The 17,498-nt window shown below is 46.8% G+C and overlaps 1 protein-coding gene across 1 annotated transcript in view; it reads right to left on the reverse strand.

Annotated features, from left to right (window-relative positions):
* Positions 1-1,065: 1,065 nt before the first annotated feature.
* The window catches only part of foxo1 (forkhead box O1), an 88,902-nt gene continuing 72,469 nt past the window's right edge, over positions 1,066-17,498 (reverse strand). The window contains exons 2-3 of the mRNA XM_033022250.1: positions 9,965-11,312; positions 1,066-2,442 (exon numbers count right to left, since the gene is read on the reverse strand). Of these exons, the coding sequence (XP_032878141.1) occupies positions 9,978-11,312 (1,335 nt within the window). The 3' untranslated portion in view covers positions 1,066-2,442; positions 9,965-9,977. The remainder of the gene's footprint in view (positions 2,443-9,964; positions 11,313-17,498) is intronic.

Genomic DNA, 17,498 nt, shown 5'->3' on the forward strand with positions numbered 1-17,498 from the left:
GGACTAGCATGGGTGGGGAATGGTGGTCGGCATGGGCAAGTTGGGCCAAAGGGCCTGTTTCCATGCTGTATGACTAAATCTCCAGGGTCTAAGTTGGGCCGAAGGGCCTGTTTCCGTGCATTGTGACTCCATGACTCTAAATCTTCAGGATACAAGAATTTTGCCTGGGCCTTGCATTTTGATACTGGTGATTAAAGAATATGTTTTCTCAGCAAACGTTTGAAGTAGCAACTTCTTCCATTAGTTATTACCCAGACTGCAGATACAGGCTGTCTTGGTGTTCAATCACTGGCTACTTGGAACCAAGACAAGTTCCCTGATATCAGAACAAAATCGCTATGTAAAATATAAGTCACTCTTAACATTGAAGTTAAAACCTTTCTGAATTGCTGTTTTTAAGTTAAGTACTTTAACGTTAAATACCAAATTAAAACTAGTCAAAAATCACAATTACCAGTGGGTTTTTTCTGTGACGTTACACGTTGGTAAGTGTATCAGCACCTCTGAAGAGTTAAAAACTAAACTTTCACATTTTGCAGAATTTTAATTTTTATGCTCTTCAATTTTAAATTTTTTTTTACAAGAAGTTACTAATGTTTAAAAAATAAAACCGGATTAACTAAATTAGGTGATCAAGCCTTTAAACAGTCTGAGCCATAACGTGCTGGAGGAACTCGGCAGGCACATGAGCTGATTCCTGGCCCGCTGAGTTACTCCAGCACTTTGTGCCTTTTTTTTGTAAAACAGCATCTGTGGTTCCTTGGGTCTCCTTGAAAAGCTGAAGTAGTTTAAAGGATGACAATCTTCCCTAGACACAACAGCAAGGAACAAAGATGGGAGACTGCAGTTAATGATGCACAGAATCGCTTGCCCAGAGTAGGGGATTCGAGGACCCGAGGACATAGGTTCATGGTGAATGGGAAAAGATTTAATAGGATTCTGAAGGGGTAACTTTTTCACATAAAGGGTGGTGGGTGTATGGAACAAGCTGCCAGAGGAGGTAGTTGAGGCTGGGACTATCCCAACGTTTAAAAAAACAGGTACATGGATAGGACAGGTTTGGAGGGATATGGATCAAATGCAGGCAGGTGGGACTAGTGTAGCTGAGACATGTTGGTCAGTGTGGGCAAGTTGGGCTGAAGGGCCTGTTTCCACGCTGCAGGAGTCTATGTCTCTATAAAAGTTGTTATAATGTGTGCCTCAACTACCTCCTCTGGCAGCTCGCCCCATATACCCACCACCCTCTGTGTGAAAAAGCTGCCACCCAGGTTCCTATTAAATCTCTTCCTTTCCTGTAGAAAGGAGAATAGATTGCGTGATATGGTGCCAGAACCTTCCAACTATAGAATAAGTGTTGATGAATATAAGACTCACTGTAAGGCAGCAACTCTACCGCTGCGCCACCGTGCCGCCCTACGGTGATATGAAAGAAATTATATTTTGAACCATATTGCACAAGATCCATTGGTAATCTCCTTAAACACGGAATTGTTGGGAAAGAGGAACAATTATCCAATCTGTCCACTCATTCACCGTGGATCAACTCAATTTCCTGAGTTTCGATAAAATATAGTCCTCCCCCCTCCTCTCCCCGCCCCATCTTTACTTTCAAATCAAATTGATTTTTTAAACTGGGGATACAAAATCTTTTAAGGGTTGATTTAGAAAAAATCTTCCATTATCTCCATTGGCAATATATACTGTACATTGTTGGATCAATCTCTAAATAATCAGTGGCAGAGCAAAACCAATCCACGTCAAAAACATTTGAAATGTGCAAGCAGTCCATCTTAAGGCTTAACAAATGCGAATAACTAGTGCAATTAAATGTCACTACAGCCAGGTCAGTGGGCTTGGACATTGGCCTGTGTCCTAGCTCCAGCTTAGTCTGATGTCTGAGAGGACAATGCTTCCAAACAGGCAGCGAGTGTGTGTGTGTGTGTCATTGCATCGAATCTCTCCACAACACAGAGGCAGGAGAACGAGCTTGAGGGGGAAAGATAGGCAGCCTTGATTGAATGGTGGAATCGACTTGATGGGCCGAATGGCCTAATTCTGCTCCTGGAACCTACGAACATATGGACACACCATCGCTGACGCTTGCAAGAAGGGCCGTCAGGTTTTGGGACCAGAGTTTGTTACAGCCGACATTGACAACCGAATCAGGCCCGCGACCAGAAGGAGAGAGTTGTGAACTGTGCACACAATCTGCGTGACATTCTGTAGTGAGTTTGGCACTTCTTCACCAAACAAGTTCCAAATTCCAGAGACCTTGTCCGTAGCAGCAGGGACAGCGGGCAAATATCCTGTCCGTGCTGCCGAGTCCGATGAGAGGGGAAAAGGGAGCGTGTGTCGAGAGGATTCAACGAGGGGCGAAGGACATCTTTGGATTGCTTCCCCCAATTCCTGATGTCACTCCAGGCGTGCTGTCTTCAGAGAATCCTGGTGGAATGAGAGAAAGGCTGCATCAAGCATGGGACACAAATAAACATGAACTTGTTCAACTGGCCCGGACTAAGCTGGCTGAGAGGATACGCATGATAAGTCAGCCAAAGGCCACTGGCCTTCACCCTTGTCTTAACGTTTACAGCCGCAATTCACATTATTATTATTTCCAGAATTCAGGGAAACTGTCATGTCCTTGAAAGTTTAAATAATTCTTACTATGACCAGCATGAGTTACAGCTCTTGATATACCTGCCGCAGAAATCCCTGGTAGTGACCGATTGACTAATACAAAACTAATCTCATTGCAAACATCGAATATAAAGCAACACAGCCCTTCGGCCCATCATGTCTGTGCCGAACCTCATTCCAAAATTATCTCTGATCTGCCTGTACGTGGTCCCTATCCCTCCATTCCCTGCATATCCATGTTCCTGTCCAAAAGCCTCTTAAACGCTACTATCATATCTGGCTATTTAATAGCCATCAGGCTATTAAACTCAACTCGAACAAAACTCTGATCGTAAAAAAGCCCATTCCACTTTATCTGTATATTTATGTGTGTATATATATATATTCATTGGGATATGGTCACACTGATCTGTTCTGTATTTATTTATTTATGCCTACTATATTCTGTTGTGCTGAAGCAAAGCAAGAATTTCATTGTCCTATCTGGGATAGGACAATGAAATTGAATCTTGAATCTTGATCTTGATCTTGCCTCCACCACCACCCCTGGCAGCACGTTCTAGGCACCCACCACCCTAAGGGTAAAAAAATTGCCCTGCACATCTCCTTTAAACCTTGTCTCTCACCTTCAAACCATGCCCGCTAGCCTTTGACATTTCCACCCTGGGGTAAAGGTTCTGACTGTCTACCCTATCTATGACTCACAACAATTTATAAACTTCTATCAGGTCTCCCTCCCCCAACGTTCCCAGAGAAAACAATCCAATTCTGTCCAACCTCTCCCTGTAGCTAATACCCCCTGATCCAGGCATCAGGCTGGTGAACCTCCTCTGCACCCTCTCCAAAGCCTCCACATTCTTCCTGTATAGGGGCGAGCAGAACTGCAGGCCAAACTGCACATGAAAGCTATTTACATCATCCGGAATTCTGAATTAGGCATAACTTCGTTAAAGAGACTCAGTCCTTATTTAGGATGTTTTTTTTAAATGCTTGTGTCAGGCACAATTAGAGGCACACAGCACAGAAACAGGCCCTTCAGCCCAAACCATCCATGCCAGCCAAAATGCCCCATCAACACTAATCCCACCTGCCTGTGTTTGGCCCAAATCCCTTTAAACCTTTCCTATCCATGTACCTGTCCAAGTGTCTTTTAAATGTTGTTATAGTCCCTGCCTCAACTACCTCCTCTGGCAGCTCGTTCCATACACCCACCACTCATTGTTACCAATTCTGTTAATTCTCTCTCCTCTCACTTTTAATCTATGCCTAGTTTTTGATTCCCCTCCACTGGGTGAAATACATGCAATCATCCTATCTATTCCCCTCATGATTTTATACATCTCTATAAGATCACCCATCCTCCTGCACTCCAAGCAATAAAGCCCTATCTAGCCTCCCTATAGCTCAGGCCCTCGAGTCCTGGCAACATCCTCGTGAATCTTCCCTGCGCTCTTTCCAAGTTAACAGCAACCTTCCTATATAACAGGGTGACCAAAACTGAGCACAATACTCCAAATTCCTCCACTTCTCTGACACTTTTACACTTTGATGTAAGCTTTGCATAGAAATAGAATCATAGAAACATAGAAAATAGGTGCAGGAGTGGGCCCTTCAGCCCTTCGAGCCAGCACCGTCTTCAATATGATCATGGCTGATCATCCTAAATCAGTAGCCCGTTCCTGCTTTCTCCCCAAACCCCTAGATCACGTTAGCCTTAAGAGCTATATCTAACTCACTCTTGAAAACACCCAGAGAATTGGCCTCCACTGCTTTCTGTGGCAGAGAATTCCACAGATTCACAACTCTCTGGGTGAAAAAGTTTTTCCTCATCTCAGTCCTAAATGGCCGACCCCTTATTCTTAAACTGTGTGACCCCTGGTTCGGGACTCCCCCAACGTGGGGAACATTTTTCCTGCATCTATCCTGTCCAATCCCTTCATAATTTTATATGTTTCTGTAAGATACCCTCTCATCCTTCTAAATTCCAGTGAATAGAAGCCCAAATATTTGCATATTTAGCAGCATCGTTCCTTGTGACAAACTAACGAAATGAATGGGATCAATAATATTCAGAAAGGTAGGACATAAATATTGTATTAATTAGGACATGTACTCTTAACTAAACTGTACAGTCACATCATTGGCAACCACAGCATAACATCTTTATTGAAAATGTACATATCATTAATCTCACATGAACCTTTGGGTTATTATTGAAGTCATGCCAAACCAAAACAAAGTAGGTGCCTTCAAGACAGACACAAAATGCAGGAGTAACTCAGCGGGACCGGCAGCATCTCTGGAGAGAAGGAATGGGTGACGTTTCGTGTCGAGACCCTTCTTCAGACTGAGAGTCAGGGATACGGAAGGGTAAGGTGTGAAAATGACAGATCAAAGCGGACGATGGTTAAGGAAATGTAGAATGGTTCATTGTTGTTTAAAAGAAAATAAAATAAAGTGGTGCTATCATATTTAAATAAAGGCCATCATTTAGGAGGTGGTTGCTAATTTATGAGCCTCTATTTTGTGGCTAGGCGATTCAAATAAATGTAAAATAATGTCGGACAAAGATACAGCAGCATTTATCTTCCCTATATATGTGTTTAGAAGAAGAAAAGAAAGAATACAAAGTCATCCTGCATCCATGCTGGTGTTTTTCATCTCATCAGGTGACCCAAAATCTTCACAGCCAAACAAATGATATTTGATGTGGAGGTTCGAGGAACTGCAGGTGTTGCAATCTTGAGCAAAGCATAAAGTGGTGGAGGGACTCAGCGGGTCAGGCAGCATCTGTGGAGGGAATGGACAGACGATGTTTGGGTTGGCACCCTTCTTCACACTGGGGAAGGGTCCTGACCCGAAACGTCATCTGTCCATTCCCTCCACAGTTGCTGCCTGAATCGCTGAGTTCCTCCACCACTTTGTGCTTTAAGGGCCTGTCCCATTTAGGTGACCTTTTCGGAGACTGCCAGCACCCGTCATGGGTCGCCGAAAATCTTCGACATGTTGAAAATTCAGCGGCGACCAGAAAGATGCGACGACTCTTTGCGTGACTAGGAGACCACTCACGACCATACAGGCAGCCACTCACGACCATACAGGCGACCCCCTTGCAACCACTCAACACCATACAGGTGACCCCCTGGCGACATGCCCCCTGGTGACACCTCGCAACATCCGCGACATGTCGCCAGGGGGTCGCCTGTATGGTCGTGAGTAGTCTCCTAGTCGCCCACAGAGTCGTAGTGTCTTTCTGGTCGCCGCTGATTTTTGAACATTTGAACATTTTTGCAACCTAGTAAGGGTGCCGGCAGTCGCCGAAAAGGTCACGTAAGTGGGACAGGCCCTTTACTTTCAAAGTGGTTTGTTTTTCCCTCCTGGGATAAATAAAGTTCTATCGTTGTATCGTATCGATCACAAGACCAAGGTCACCTACTTTGGAGGTGACAACTGCTAAAAAAAATTACAATGTAGGAACTACAAAAGTTATTCCCTTTATCCTGTATCTGTACACTGTGGACGGCTCGATTGTAATCATGTATAGTTCTTCCACTGACTGGCTAGCATGCAAAAAAAAAGCTTTTCACTGCACCTTGATACATGTGACAATAAACTAAACTAAACTACTTAAGGGCCTGTCCCACTTTCACGACCTAATTCACGACCTCTGCCGAGTTTGCCCTTGACTCATACTCGCAGCATGGTCGTCACGAGGTCGTGGGAGGCCGTAGGAGGTCGTAGGTAGGTCGTAGCAGGCCGTGATACTAGTTGTAGGTACTCAAGTCGGTCGGGGCGTTTTTTCTAGCATGATGAAAAATGTCCACGAAGAAAAAATGTTGTGAATTAGGTCGTGAAAGTGGGACAGGCCCTTTACTGTGACAGTGTTGTAAAACTGGTCCTATCTAGATGAAACTCCCAATTTGATATCGTACCATGAAGCACTAATAATAATTAAGCATTACCCAAGCAATACAAGCAGAATGCTGCCTGCATCAGGGGGTATTAGCTACAGGGAGAGGTTGGACAGACTTGGATTGTTTCCTCTGGAACGCCGGAGGTTGAGGAGAGACCTGATAGAAGTAGATAAAATGATGAGAGGCATAGATAGGGTAGACAGTCAGAAGCTGTTTGTCGGGTGGAAATGTCAGACTAGAGGACATTTCTTTAAGGGGAGAGGAGTGGAGTATAACGGAGATGAGCGCGGCAGGTTTTTATTGCACAGTGGGTGGGGGGTGCTTGGAACGGGCTGCCAGGGGTGGTGGTGGAGGCAGATACGATAGTGGTGTTTAAGAGGCTTTCGGATAGGCAGATGGATATGCGGGATGTGGAGGGATATGGATCACGTGCAGGCATAGGAGAGTTGGTCTCAGCTTCATGTTTGATACAGGCGTTGCAGGCCGAAGGGCTTGTTCCTGTGCTGTACTGTTAAACATAGAAACATAGAAAATAGATGCAGGAGGAGGCCATTCGGCCCTTCAAGCCAGCAACGCCATTCATTGTGATCATGGCTGATCGTCCCCAATCAATAACCCGTGCCTGCCTTTTCCCCATATTCCTTGATTCCACTAGCCCTTAGATCTCTATCTAACTCTCTCTTAAATCCATCCAGTGACTTGGCCTCCACTGCCCTCTGTGGCAGGGAATTCCACATATTCACAACTCTCTGGGTGAAAACGTTTTTTTCTCACCTTAGTCTTAAATGGCCTCCCCTTTATTCTAAGACTGTGGCCCCTGGTTCTGGACTCGTCCAACATTGGGAACATTTTTCCTGCATCTAGCTTGTCCAGTCCTTTTATAATTTTATATGTTTCTATAAGACCCCCCCCCCCTCATCCTTCTAAACTCCAGTGAATACAAGCCTAGTCTTTTCAATCTTTCCTCATATGACAGTCCCGCCATCCCAGGGATCAATCTACGCTGCACTGCCTCAATCACAAGGATGTCCTTCCTCAAATTAGGAGACCAAAACTGTACACAATACTCCAGATGTGGTCTCACCAGAGCCCTATACAACTGCAGAAGAACCTCGTTACTGTTTTATGTTCAGTATTCCATGCTCTGTGGTCATCGCATCTCCTGCAGCAGAAGCAGGTTTGGTTTCTTGGTCATGTGTGTACGATAGCTTCACCTGAACAGCATGGACAATGGGCATCTTAACCATCCATGAGACACAGAATAATGTGACCATGAGGAATGATACCAAGCACTGGCCTGTTGTACAAGAGGGAAGTTCACTCCAATCTTGAAGAAAGCAGCCATTCCAGCATCGGCAGTTTCTTGTGACTCTATTAAAACCTATTGTTTGATATGCAATCATTTTCCCCACAAGTGTTGCAAGGGCAACTCCCACTTTCCAGGGATATCTTCAGGCTAAAATTTATTGACACAGCAGCCAGCCAACATTCCTGTACCAGTTACAATTAAGAATGACAAATTGAAAAAGCTAACAATAAACCTTTCTCATAAAAATCAGGTGTCAGGAAGCAAAGGGTAGATTTAGTAGATGCTAGTCGATAAAAGAGCCTGTCCACTTGGGTGTCATTTGCGCGTCAATGAAATGGCGAGCAAAGATTTTGTACATCCCAAAATCCTGGGGCGCCGCGCGTCACTGCCTATGTCACCACGCACCATGCGCTCGTAATGTGCATCATGCGCGCATTACGTGACGTGTAAATGATGTCGCGTAAATGACACGCAAATGACGCCCAAGTGTGACAGGCCCTTTACACTTGTCTTTCCTTTCACCCCAATGACAATTTTGCACAAGGTTCTATCTTTGTTCAGCTTTGCTTCGGAGAGGGTGAAGAGGAGGTTGACCAGGATGCTGCCTGCTTTAGGGAATGTTAGCCACAGGGTTGGACGGACTTGGATGGTTTTCCCTGGAACGCCGGAGGTTCAAGGGAAACCTGGTAGATGTGAATAAAATTACGAGAGCCACAGACAGATAGGGTAGACAGTCAGAACCTTTTTTCCCCCAGGGTGGAATCATCAAAGACTAGAAGCCACCGATTTAGGTTGAGGAGGACAAATGTTAAAGGAGACGTGAGGGGCATGTTTTTTTACACAGAGGGTGGTGGGTGCCTGGAACACAATGCCAGGTGCTGGAGGCAGATACGATAGTGGCGTTTGAGAGGTTTTTAAATAGGCACATGGATATGCAGGGGATGGAGAGATATGGATCACATGATGACAGAGGAGATTAGTTTAGCGGCATCATGTTCAGCACATACATTGTGGGCCGAAGGGCCTGTTCCTGTGCTGTACTGTTCTCTGTTCCATGTTCAAAGGGTGGCATTACGGTACTTAGAGTCACAGAGTCATTCTGCATGGAAACAGGCCCTTCGGCCCAACTCATCCATGCTGACCAATATGTCCTGTATCATTTAATTTCAATCTTTGTGCTATTATTGTTTCCACTAGTGGGAAAGTCTAGGAACAGATGTACCTTTAGAAAGGAGATGAGGAGGAATTTCTTTAGCCAGCGGGTAGTGAATCTGTGGAATTCATTGCCACAGACGGCTGTGGAGGACATGTCATTTGGATATTTTGGAAGCGGGTATTGACAGAGATAAGTTTCTTTGCCTTCCATCACAGCGAGGAGGAGATGCGATGTGATGGATGTCTGTGTAAATTGTGTTGTGTCTTGGGTCTTTTTTTTTCATGTGTGTATGACTGCAGAAACAACATTTCATTTGAGCCTCTATGAGGTTCAAGTGACAAATAAATTGTATTGTGTATTGTGTGTGTATTGTGTGCTTAGTAAGGGTATCAGGGGTTACCGGGCAGGAGAATGGGGTTGCGAGGGAAAGATAGGTCAGCCATGATCAAATGGTGGATTAGACTTGATGGGCCGAATGGCCTAATTCTGCTCCTGTGACTTATGAAAGTTTGAAATTACGAACATTATCACCAAGCTGGGGATATTGTTTACAGCCGCAAAGTAAAAGGGTGAGATTTTAGTACAAGACCTCGATTGCCCGAGCGGCCTAAAGCCCCTGTCCCACTTTCCTGAGTTACTCACGAATTCTCCCGAGTTTTCCTCTTGATTCAAACTCGGAGAATTACGGTAATAGCCAGCCGTGGATACTCGGGGCTATTTTGTTTACTCGTGTACATTTTTCAACATGCTGAATAAATGTCCCGACTTACCTGATGCCCTGAGTATATACAGCTGGCATTATGAGCCGCTACGAAATATCTACGGACTCCTACGGACATTCCTTGAGTTTGAGTCAAGGGGGAAAACTCGTTAGAATTCGTGAGTAACTCAGGAAAGTGGGACAGGGGCTTAAGTCTGCTCCTATACGACCTATGACCTAAGACCCACCTGTGATGGATATCTAGCCAGAGACCCAGTTGTGAGTGGATGTTTTTGAACTGGTTGAGTAGCAGTCAAAGTTAAAGTCCAGAGTGTCGCCATCCATCAGGTCGTTGCGGATGATCGACTCCATGTCACAGTCCAGGCTCTCGATTAACATATCGTCCAGGTCACTGGGGAGCTTCTCCTGGCCCATGGCGGCCAGGTTCATCCTTCCGTAGCCCCCGTTGCTGTGGATAGAGAAGGGGTCCATGGCGTTGAGTTGCAAGGACATGGGCATGTGGAGCTGGGCCTTGGGGATGGGGAGGTGGCGCAGGTTGGCGGGGTGGGCCATGATGCTGACCGTGTGCGGCAGGAGGCGGCCGTTCATGGCCAGGGGGTGCGGGCCGTGCGGGCCGTGCAGGCCGTGTGGCGGGGTGCCGGGGGCCATCAGCTTGGCGTGGACCTGGTCGGCGTAGGCGGGCACCATCAGGTTCAGGCCGCCCATCCTGCCGCCCGCTTGGGACGCCACCGCCTCCACCTGGGGCAAGAGGTCGCTGTGCGGGGGCGAGTCGGACGTCAGCAGCTCTTTGAGAAGCCCCGTGGCACAGTTGTACTGGGTGATGGGACCAAAGTTCTGCTTCTTCTCCTGGAAGGCCTGCATTGGGATCTGGGGCAGGGAACCCATGTTGCTCTGGGTGTACAGGCATTTCCTGTAGTCTGGCGTCTGTGCGCCAAGGGGCGGGTTCTGGGGCACAAAGGAGTAGCCGCCACCTGGCTGCATGAGCGACACTGAGGAAGGCTGTGTCGACGCCACCATGGACGTGTTTGGGGACAAGAGATTCAAATTGTCCAAAAGGTCTTCCATCACATTCTCCGTCATGGAACTGTTGATGGAACCAGTCATCTCGCTGAGACTGGGCAAAGTTGAGGCCATTTTGCCGGTGCTGCCGGGGTAGACTAAGGGTGACATCTGGTGGACCTCACCGTCGACGATATCTTCGTGCTCTGGCATGATAGGGGATAGCCGGCCGCTCAACGTGCTGGCGTTGGAGCCGGTCCTCGTCCGGAAGGTGGTCCAGGCGTCAAAGTCGTCGTTGCTGTGGGAGTTGGGGCTTCCGGGCCATTTGGAGAACTGCGCGCCGGGACTGTCCGCTCCGCCGTCCTGGCCCGCCTGCATGGCCGCCTTCTTCTTCGCCGCCCTGCCCCTGCTCTTGGCAAACTTGCTGTTGTTGTCCATGGAGGCCGCCCTCCTCCGTGGCGACTTGCCGCTCTTGCCCCCTTCAGGGTTCAGCATCCACCAGGAGCTCTTGCCCGTCCCCTCGTTCTGCACCCGCACAAACTTGCTGTGGAGCGACAGGTTGTGGCGGATGGAGTTCTGCAAAAGACAAGAGACATCGCGGTGTCAGAACCTCTGCCTTCACCCTCTGCCATTCCAACCCTACAATAACCCCAATCCAGCACAGCACAAGGAAGGACACAATTGCTGGAGTAACTCAGTAGGTCAGGCAGCAACTCTGGAGGATATGGGTAGGTGACGTTTCACAGAGTGCTGGAGTAACTCAGTAGGTCATAGAAACATAGAAAATAGGTGCAGGAGTAGGCCATTCGGCCCTTCGAGCCTGCACCGCCATTCAATATGATCATGGCTGATCATCCAACTCAGTATCCTGTACCTGCCTTCTCTCCATACCCTCTGATCCCTTTAGCCACAAGGGCCACATCTAACTCCCTCTTAAATATAGCCAATGAACTGGCCTCAACTACCTTCTGTGGCACAGAATTCCAGAGGTCAGGCAGCATCTCTGGAGGACATGGATAGGTGACATTTCATCGAGTGCTGGAGTAACTCAGTGGGTCAGGCAGCGTCTACGGAGGACATGGATAGGTGATGGTTCACCGAGTGCTGGAGTAACTCAGTGGGTCAGCCGGAGAACATAAATGGGAAACGCTTCTGGTTGGGACCCTTCTTCAGATTGGGATGCAAAGGAGTAACCGGTACTTAGCTGCATTCGGGACTCCGATAAAGTAGATGCAGGGATGCTACCTGACCCGCTGTGTTACTCCAGCACTTTGCGTCTCTTTTTAATAAACCAGCATCTGCAGTTCCTTGAAGATAGACGCAAAGTGCTGGATTATCTCAGCGGGTCAGGCAGCATCTCTGGAGAAAAGGAATAGGTGATGCTTTGGGACGGAACCAGCATCTGCAATTCCCTGATTCTACAGCAGACAATATCTGTGCCCAATATGATGCCAAGACCAAATCTCCGCACCCTGCATGTGATCCATATCCCTCTATTCCCTGCATATCAACGTGCCTATCCAAAAGCCTGTTAAACACCACTATCCTCTCTGCCTCCACCACCACCCACGGCAGCATGTTCCAAACACCCACCACCCTCTGTGTAAAAATCTGCCCCACACATCTCCTTTAGTTCTATGTATTTCCTTCCAAAGTACATCTGAATTGGTAAGGTGTTGCGGGAAGAGTGGATCGGACTGAGGGAGAGATATTTCTAAGTTGACCGATAAAAAACACCGGGCATTCGTTGTCATGTACAACTTTGAAAAATCTATCACTCCTTCCGAGGGTGGAAATGTCAAAGACTTGAGGGCATGGGTTTAAGGTGAGAGGGGAAAAGTTTAAAGGACATGTGCAGGGCAAGTTATTTACACCTGGAACCTGCCTGGAATGTGCTGCAAGGGGTGGTGGAGGAGGCATATACGATAGTGGTGCTTGAGGGATTTTTAGATTGGCGCGTGGATATGCAGGGAATGGAAGGATATGGATCACGTGCAGGCAGAGGTGATTAGTTCAGCTTGGCATCATGTTTAGCATGGGCATTGTGGGCCGAAGGGCCTGTTCCTGTGCTGTACTGTTCTATGCCCTACGTTCTATAGAATGCGCCATAACTGTGGAAAATGGTTCCTTACATAATATATAAAGTCCTAACAATGATATAACGAGTCAGGAGAATTTATTTTTCACATGTACTGTAAAATAATTCAGTTTATGGTTCTGACTAAGGGTCCCGACCTGAAACGTCACCTATCTTCTTTCTCGAGAAATGCTGCCTGACCTGCTGAGCTACTCCAGCACTTTGTGCCTATCTTCAGTTAATGTGTATTTGGCTTCTATTTTATGCTCCACATTTTTTTTTAAAAAGGCAATACCATAAACGTAATTTAAAATGCGATTACCATGATATAGCCCTAAGGCAACACTAAAGATTCACCCGTTCCTTCTCTCCTGAGATGCTGCCTCACCCGCTGAGTTACACCAGCATCTGTGTCTACTGAAGATTTAGTGTCTGGAAATGTGAAATGTCTTTGTTCCATTGTCAGCACCTATTAAAATGAAACTCTTCTCGTGAATCTCTTATCTCTCTTTCTCTCGAGATGTACCAAGTCTCGACTGCAACGGCAGGAAATGCAAGCAGGTTTCGAAGTAAATATGAGAACCAACTTGCGTTTAATTGCTGCTCGGTGCTGCAATCAATAATATCCATCAATGTAGTGACTTCGAATCAATCGCCAATCCAGTCATTTCTGGCAGAGTGACTACAATCTGCACATCATTTAGCAATACCTCGTTGGGTTTCTATCGAGCCACCAGATACACAGTCAAATGTTCACCCAGGGACAAGGTATTTAGAGTCACACAGCACGGAAACAGGCCCTTCGGCCCAACTCCTCCACGCCGATCAACAAGTCTCATCTACACTTGTCCCACCTGCACCGCGTTTGGTCCACATCCCTCTAAACCTTTGTTATCCAATGTTGGGGAGTCCAGAACCAGGGGCGACAGTTCAAGAATAAGGGGTAAGCCATTTAGAACGGAGACGAGGAAACACTTTTTCTCACAGAGAGTTGTGAGTCTGTGGAATTCTCTGCATCAGAAGATGGTGGAGGCCGATCTCTGGATACTTTCAAGAGAGTTAGATAGGGCTCTTAAAGATAGCGGAGTCAGGGGATATGGGGAGAAGGCAGGAACGGGATACTGATTGGGGATGATCAGCCATGATCACATTGAATGGCGGTGCTGGCTCGAAGGGCTGAATGGCCTACTCCTGCACCTATTGTCTATTGTCTATATCTCTCGTTTCCCTTATCCCTAACCAGTCTGAATAAGGGTCTCGACCCAAAATGTCACCCATTCCTCTCCATAGATGCTGCCTGTCCTGCTGAGTTACTCCAGCTTTTTGTGTCGATCGATCAAATGTCTTTTAAATGTTGTTATAGTACCTGCCTCAACTGTCTCCTCTGGCAATGGACACAAAGTCGGATAGCATCTCTGGAAAAAAAGGATAGGTGACGTTTCAGTACTTCAGACCCGAAACATCACCCATTATTTTTCCCCAGAAGCTACCTGACACGCTGAGTTACTCCAGCACATAGTGTCTATCTTTGGTATAAACCAGCATCTGCTGATCCTCTCTACATATCTCCATAGCTCGGTCCACTACCCTCTGTGTGAAAAAGTTGCCCCTCTGGTTCCTATTAAATCTTTCCCTTCTCACCTTAAACCTACGTCCTCTGGTACTTGATTCCTGCTAAATGGGTTTTTTTTGTGGACACACCTCTACATTCTCATGGAACATTTGTAAAATCATTTTCCTTTCCTTCTCACTGATAACTTCAACACCAACTATTGAAAACATTTTTTTTTTAAACACTTTGTTATTTGGAAAAAAATATTTTACACAGCGCAGTTCACTGTGTTTTTGTTCCACTGTTCACTTAGCCATGAGTAGCAGAACCAAGGATGTTATATTAATCACTTATGGAATTAAAATCATTGAGGTCATAACATCGGTGCCTTATCTACAAGCAGTTGGCTGGTGATAGTGTGTCTGGGCCTCTGTTCACTCTTTAGTAAAAACAAGACATCTAGAGAGAGATCCTGGCTGTTAAATCCATCGGTGACCAGTCAGGTCACTGTGCTCTCTGTATGGGGGCTTCCAAATAACACTTGGCTTCCCAACAGGAAAAGGCCAGTGGGTTGCTCCACAAATCCCTGTTTGTCGTGCAAAGCCCAGGCCATCAACCAGGCTCGCATGTAGCAGCCAAGGAGGAAAAAATGATCACCTCTTAATCTTGTGAAAGTATGTCCTGCCGTTAACGATGTTGTGTCTGCTGCCAACATCAGACATAAGTACAACTTGGAGAAGCATTTTGGCAAGAGAGTTAAGCGGCCTGGCACAAAACGCTGGAGTAACTCAGCGGGACAGGCAGCATCTCTGGAGAGAAGGAATGGGTGACGTTTCAGGTTGAGTCCCTGCTTCAGAGTCTTCTTCAGAGTTTGAAGAAAGGTCTCGACCCGAGACGTCATCCATTCCTTCTCTCCAGAGATGCTGCCTGTTCCGCTGAGTTACTCCAGCATTTTGAGTCTATCTTTGGTGTAAACCAGCATCTGCAGTTCCTTCCTAGACAGCCTGACAAATCCTTGCACTCTTCCCCACTGCCCTGTGCTCTGTGCAGGGAATAATCTTTCCCCAGACAGACACACAGAAACACACACACATGTACACACACTCACACACGCACGCCACACACACACACACACGTACACACACACACACGCACACACACACACACGCATACACCAACATACACACACACACACACACAGACACACACACACACGTACACACTCACACACACACACACAACGCACACACACAACACACACGCACACACACACACACACACACACACACAGAGACACACACACACACACAAAACACACACACGCACACACACAACCACACACACGCACACACACACACACACGCACACAAACACGCACACACACAACACACTCACAGACACACACACACACGCATACATACACAGACACACCCATACACATGCAACTCGTCGTGAACTTACGGTAGTTGGCAGTTCCAATAAAACACATTTGCCCCTCCCTAACTTACACATAATGCTGGAATGAGGGTTTGCTTTTAATGGTCATGTACCAGCTGTATAAACCATTGGTGAGATCATACTGAATGCAGTTACAGAGTTACAGAGTCTAACAGCGTGCAAACTGGATCTTCGGCCCAACTTGACCACACCGGCCAACTAACATGTCCCATCTACACTAGTCCCACCTGCCTGCATTTGTCCCATATCCCTCTAAACCAGTCCTTTACCTGTACCTGCCTAACTGTTTCTTAAATGTTGCGATAGTCCCAGCCTCAACGACCTCCTCCGGCAGCTCGTTCCACACACCCACCACCCTTTGTGTGAAAAAGTTGCTCCTTAGATTCCTATTAAATCTTTCCCCTCTCACCTTAAACCTATATGCTCTGGTTCTCAATTGCCCTACTCTGGGCAAGAGACCCTGTGCATCTACCTGATCTATTCCTCTCATGATTTCACACAGAGCTTTAAGATCACCCCTCAACCTCCTGCGCTCCCAGGAATACAGTCCCAGCCTGCCTAACCTCTCCCCATAGCTCGGGCCCTCGAGTCCTGGCAACATCCTGGTGAACATGGGCGTGAAATGGATACAATGCCTGATCTCTACCATGTATACGTCATGGTGTTCCACTGAATGCTGTGAAGACAACTTACTTAATCACAGACAGAATTAAAATCTGTCCTGGATGTTTTACTGTGAAGGGCATGGCAAAATGGAACGTCACAGTTAAAATCATGCATGGGTGAACTTCAGTGAGTCAGGGACGTGTCGCAAGCAGTATTCTTGGTAGAGAACTGTGCAATTTCATTCAAGCTGGCATTGACGTTGGCGGGCTTGCACAAGTATCCGTGTGGCGTGTGTCAGCACGTGCGTACATAACTACGCACTGGGTCACAACCTTTCATGCAAGTTAACCAGTCAGTGGGCTGTTGACAATATTATCACCTCAATGAGGTCAGTGATCAACCTGGCCCCAGACCTCCTGATAAGTGATCAAAACCACACACTGCTCTTCACAAGTGAACTTTGGTGCTCCAACTGTGCTGAAGAACATCGAAAATTGTTATCATGGAACCTGGAACATGGAACCTGGAACATGGGACATGCAACATGGAACATGCTGTCTCTGGAGAGAACCCAGAGGTGGTTTGCGAGCACGATCCCAGGAATGATTGGGTTCACATATGATGAGCGTTTGTAGGGGTGTCAGGGGTTATGGGGAGAAGGCAGGAGAATGGGGTTGAGAGGGAGAGATAGACCAGCCATGATCAAATGGCGGAGCAGACTCGATGGGCCGAATGGCTTAATTCTGCTCCTATGACTTATGAACTTATGATCAGAGTTGGTCTTGGCATCATGCCCGGCACAGGCATTGTGGGCCGAAGGGCCTGTTCTTGTGCTATACTGTTCTATGTTCTGTGTTCTGGTGCAAAAACATAATTAGGAAAAAAAAAAAAACAAGCTTGCTGTGGTGCAGAAGGGGATCTGTGGCGTTCCGTTGTCACAGTAAAATTAGGGTTGTATAAGTTGCTGTTCCTGAACCTGGCGGTGGACGGCAGGTGCTGGTTTACATCAAAGATAGACACAAAGAGCTGGAGTAACAAACAGCAAGTCAGGCAGCATATCTGAAGTCTG

The sequence above is a fragment of the Amblyraja radiata genome, chromosome 6 (genome assembly GCF_010909765.2).
Source record: "Amblyraja radiata isolate CabotCenter1 chromosome 6, sAmbRad1.1.pri, whole genome shotgun sequence".
Classification (NCBI taxonomy): domain Eukaryota; kingdom Metazoa; phylum Chordata; class Chondrichthyes; order Rajiformes; family Rajidae; genus Amblyraja; species Amblyraja radiata.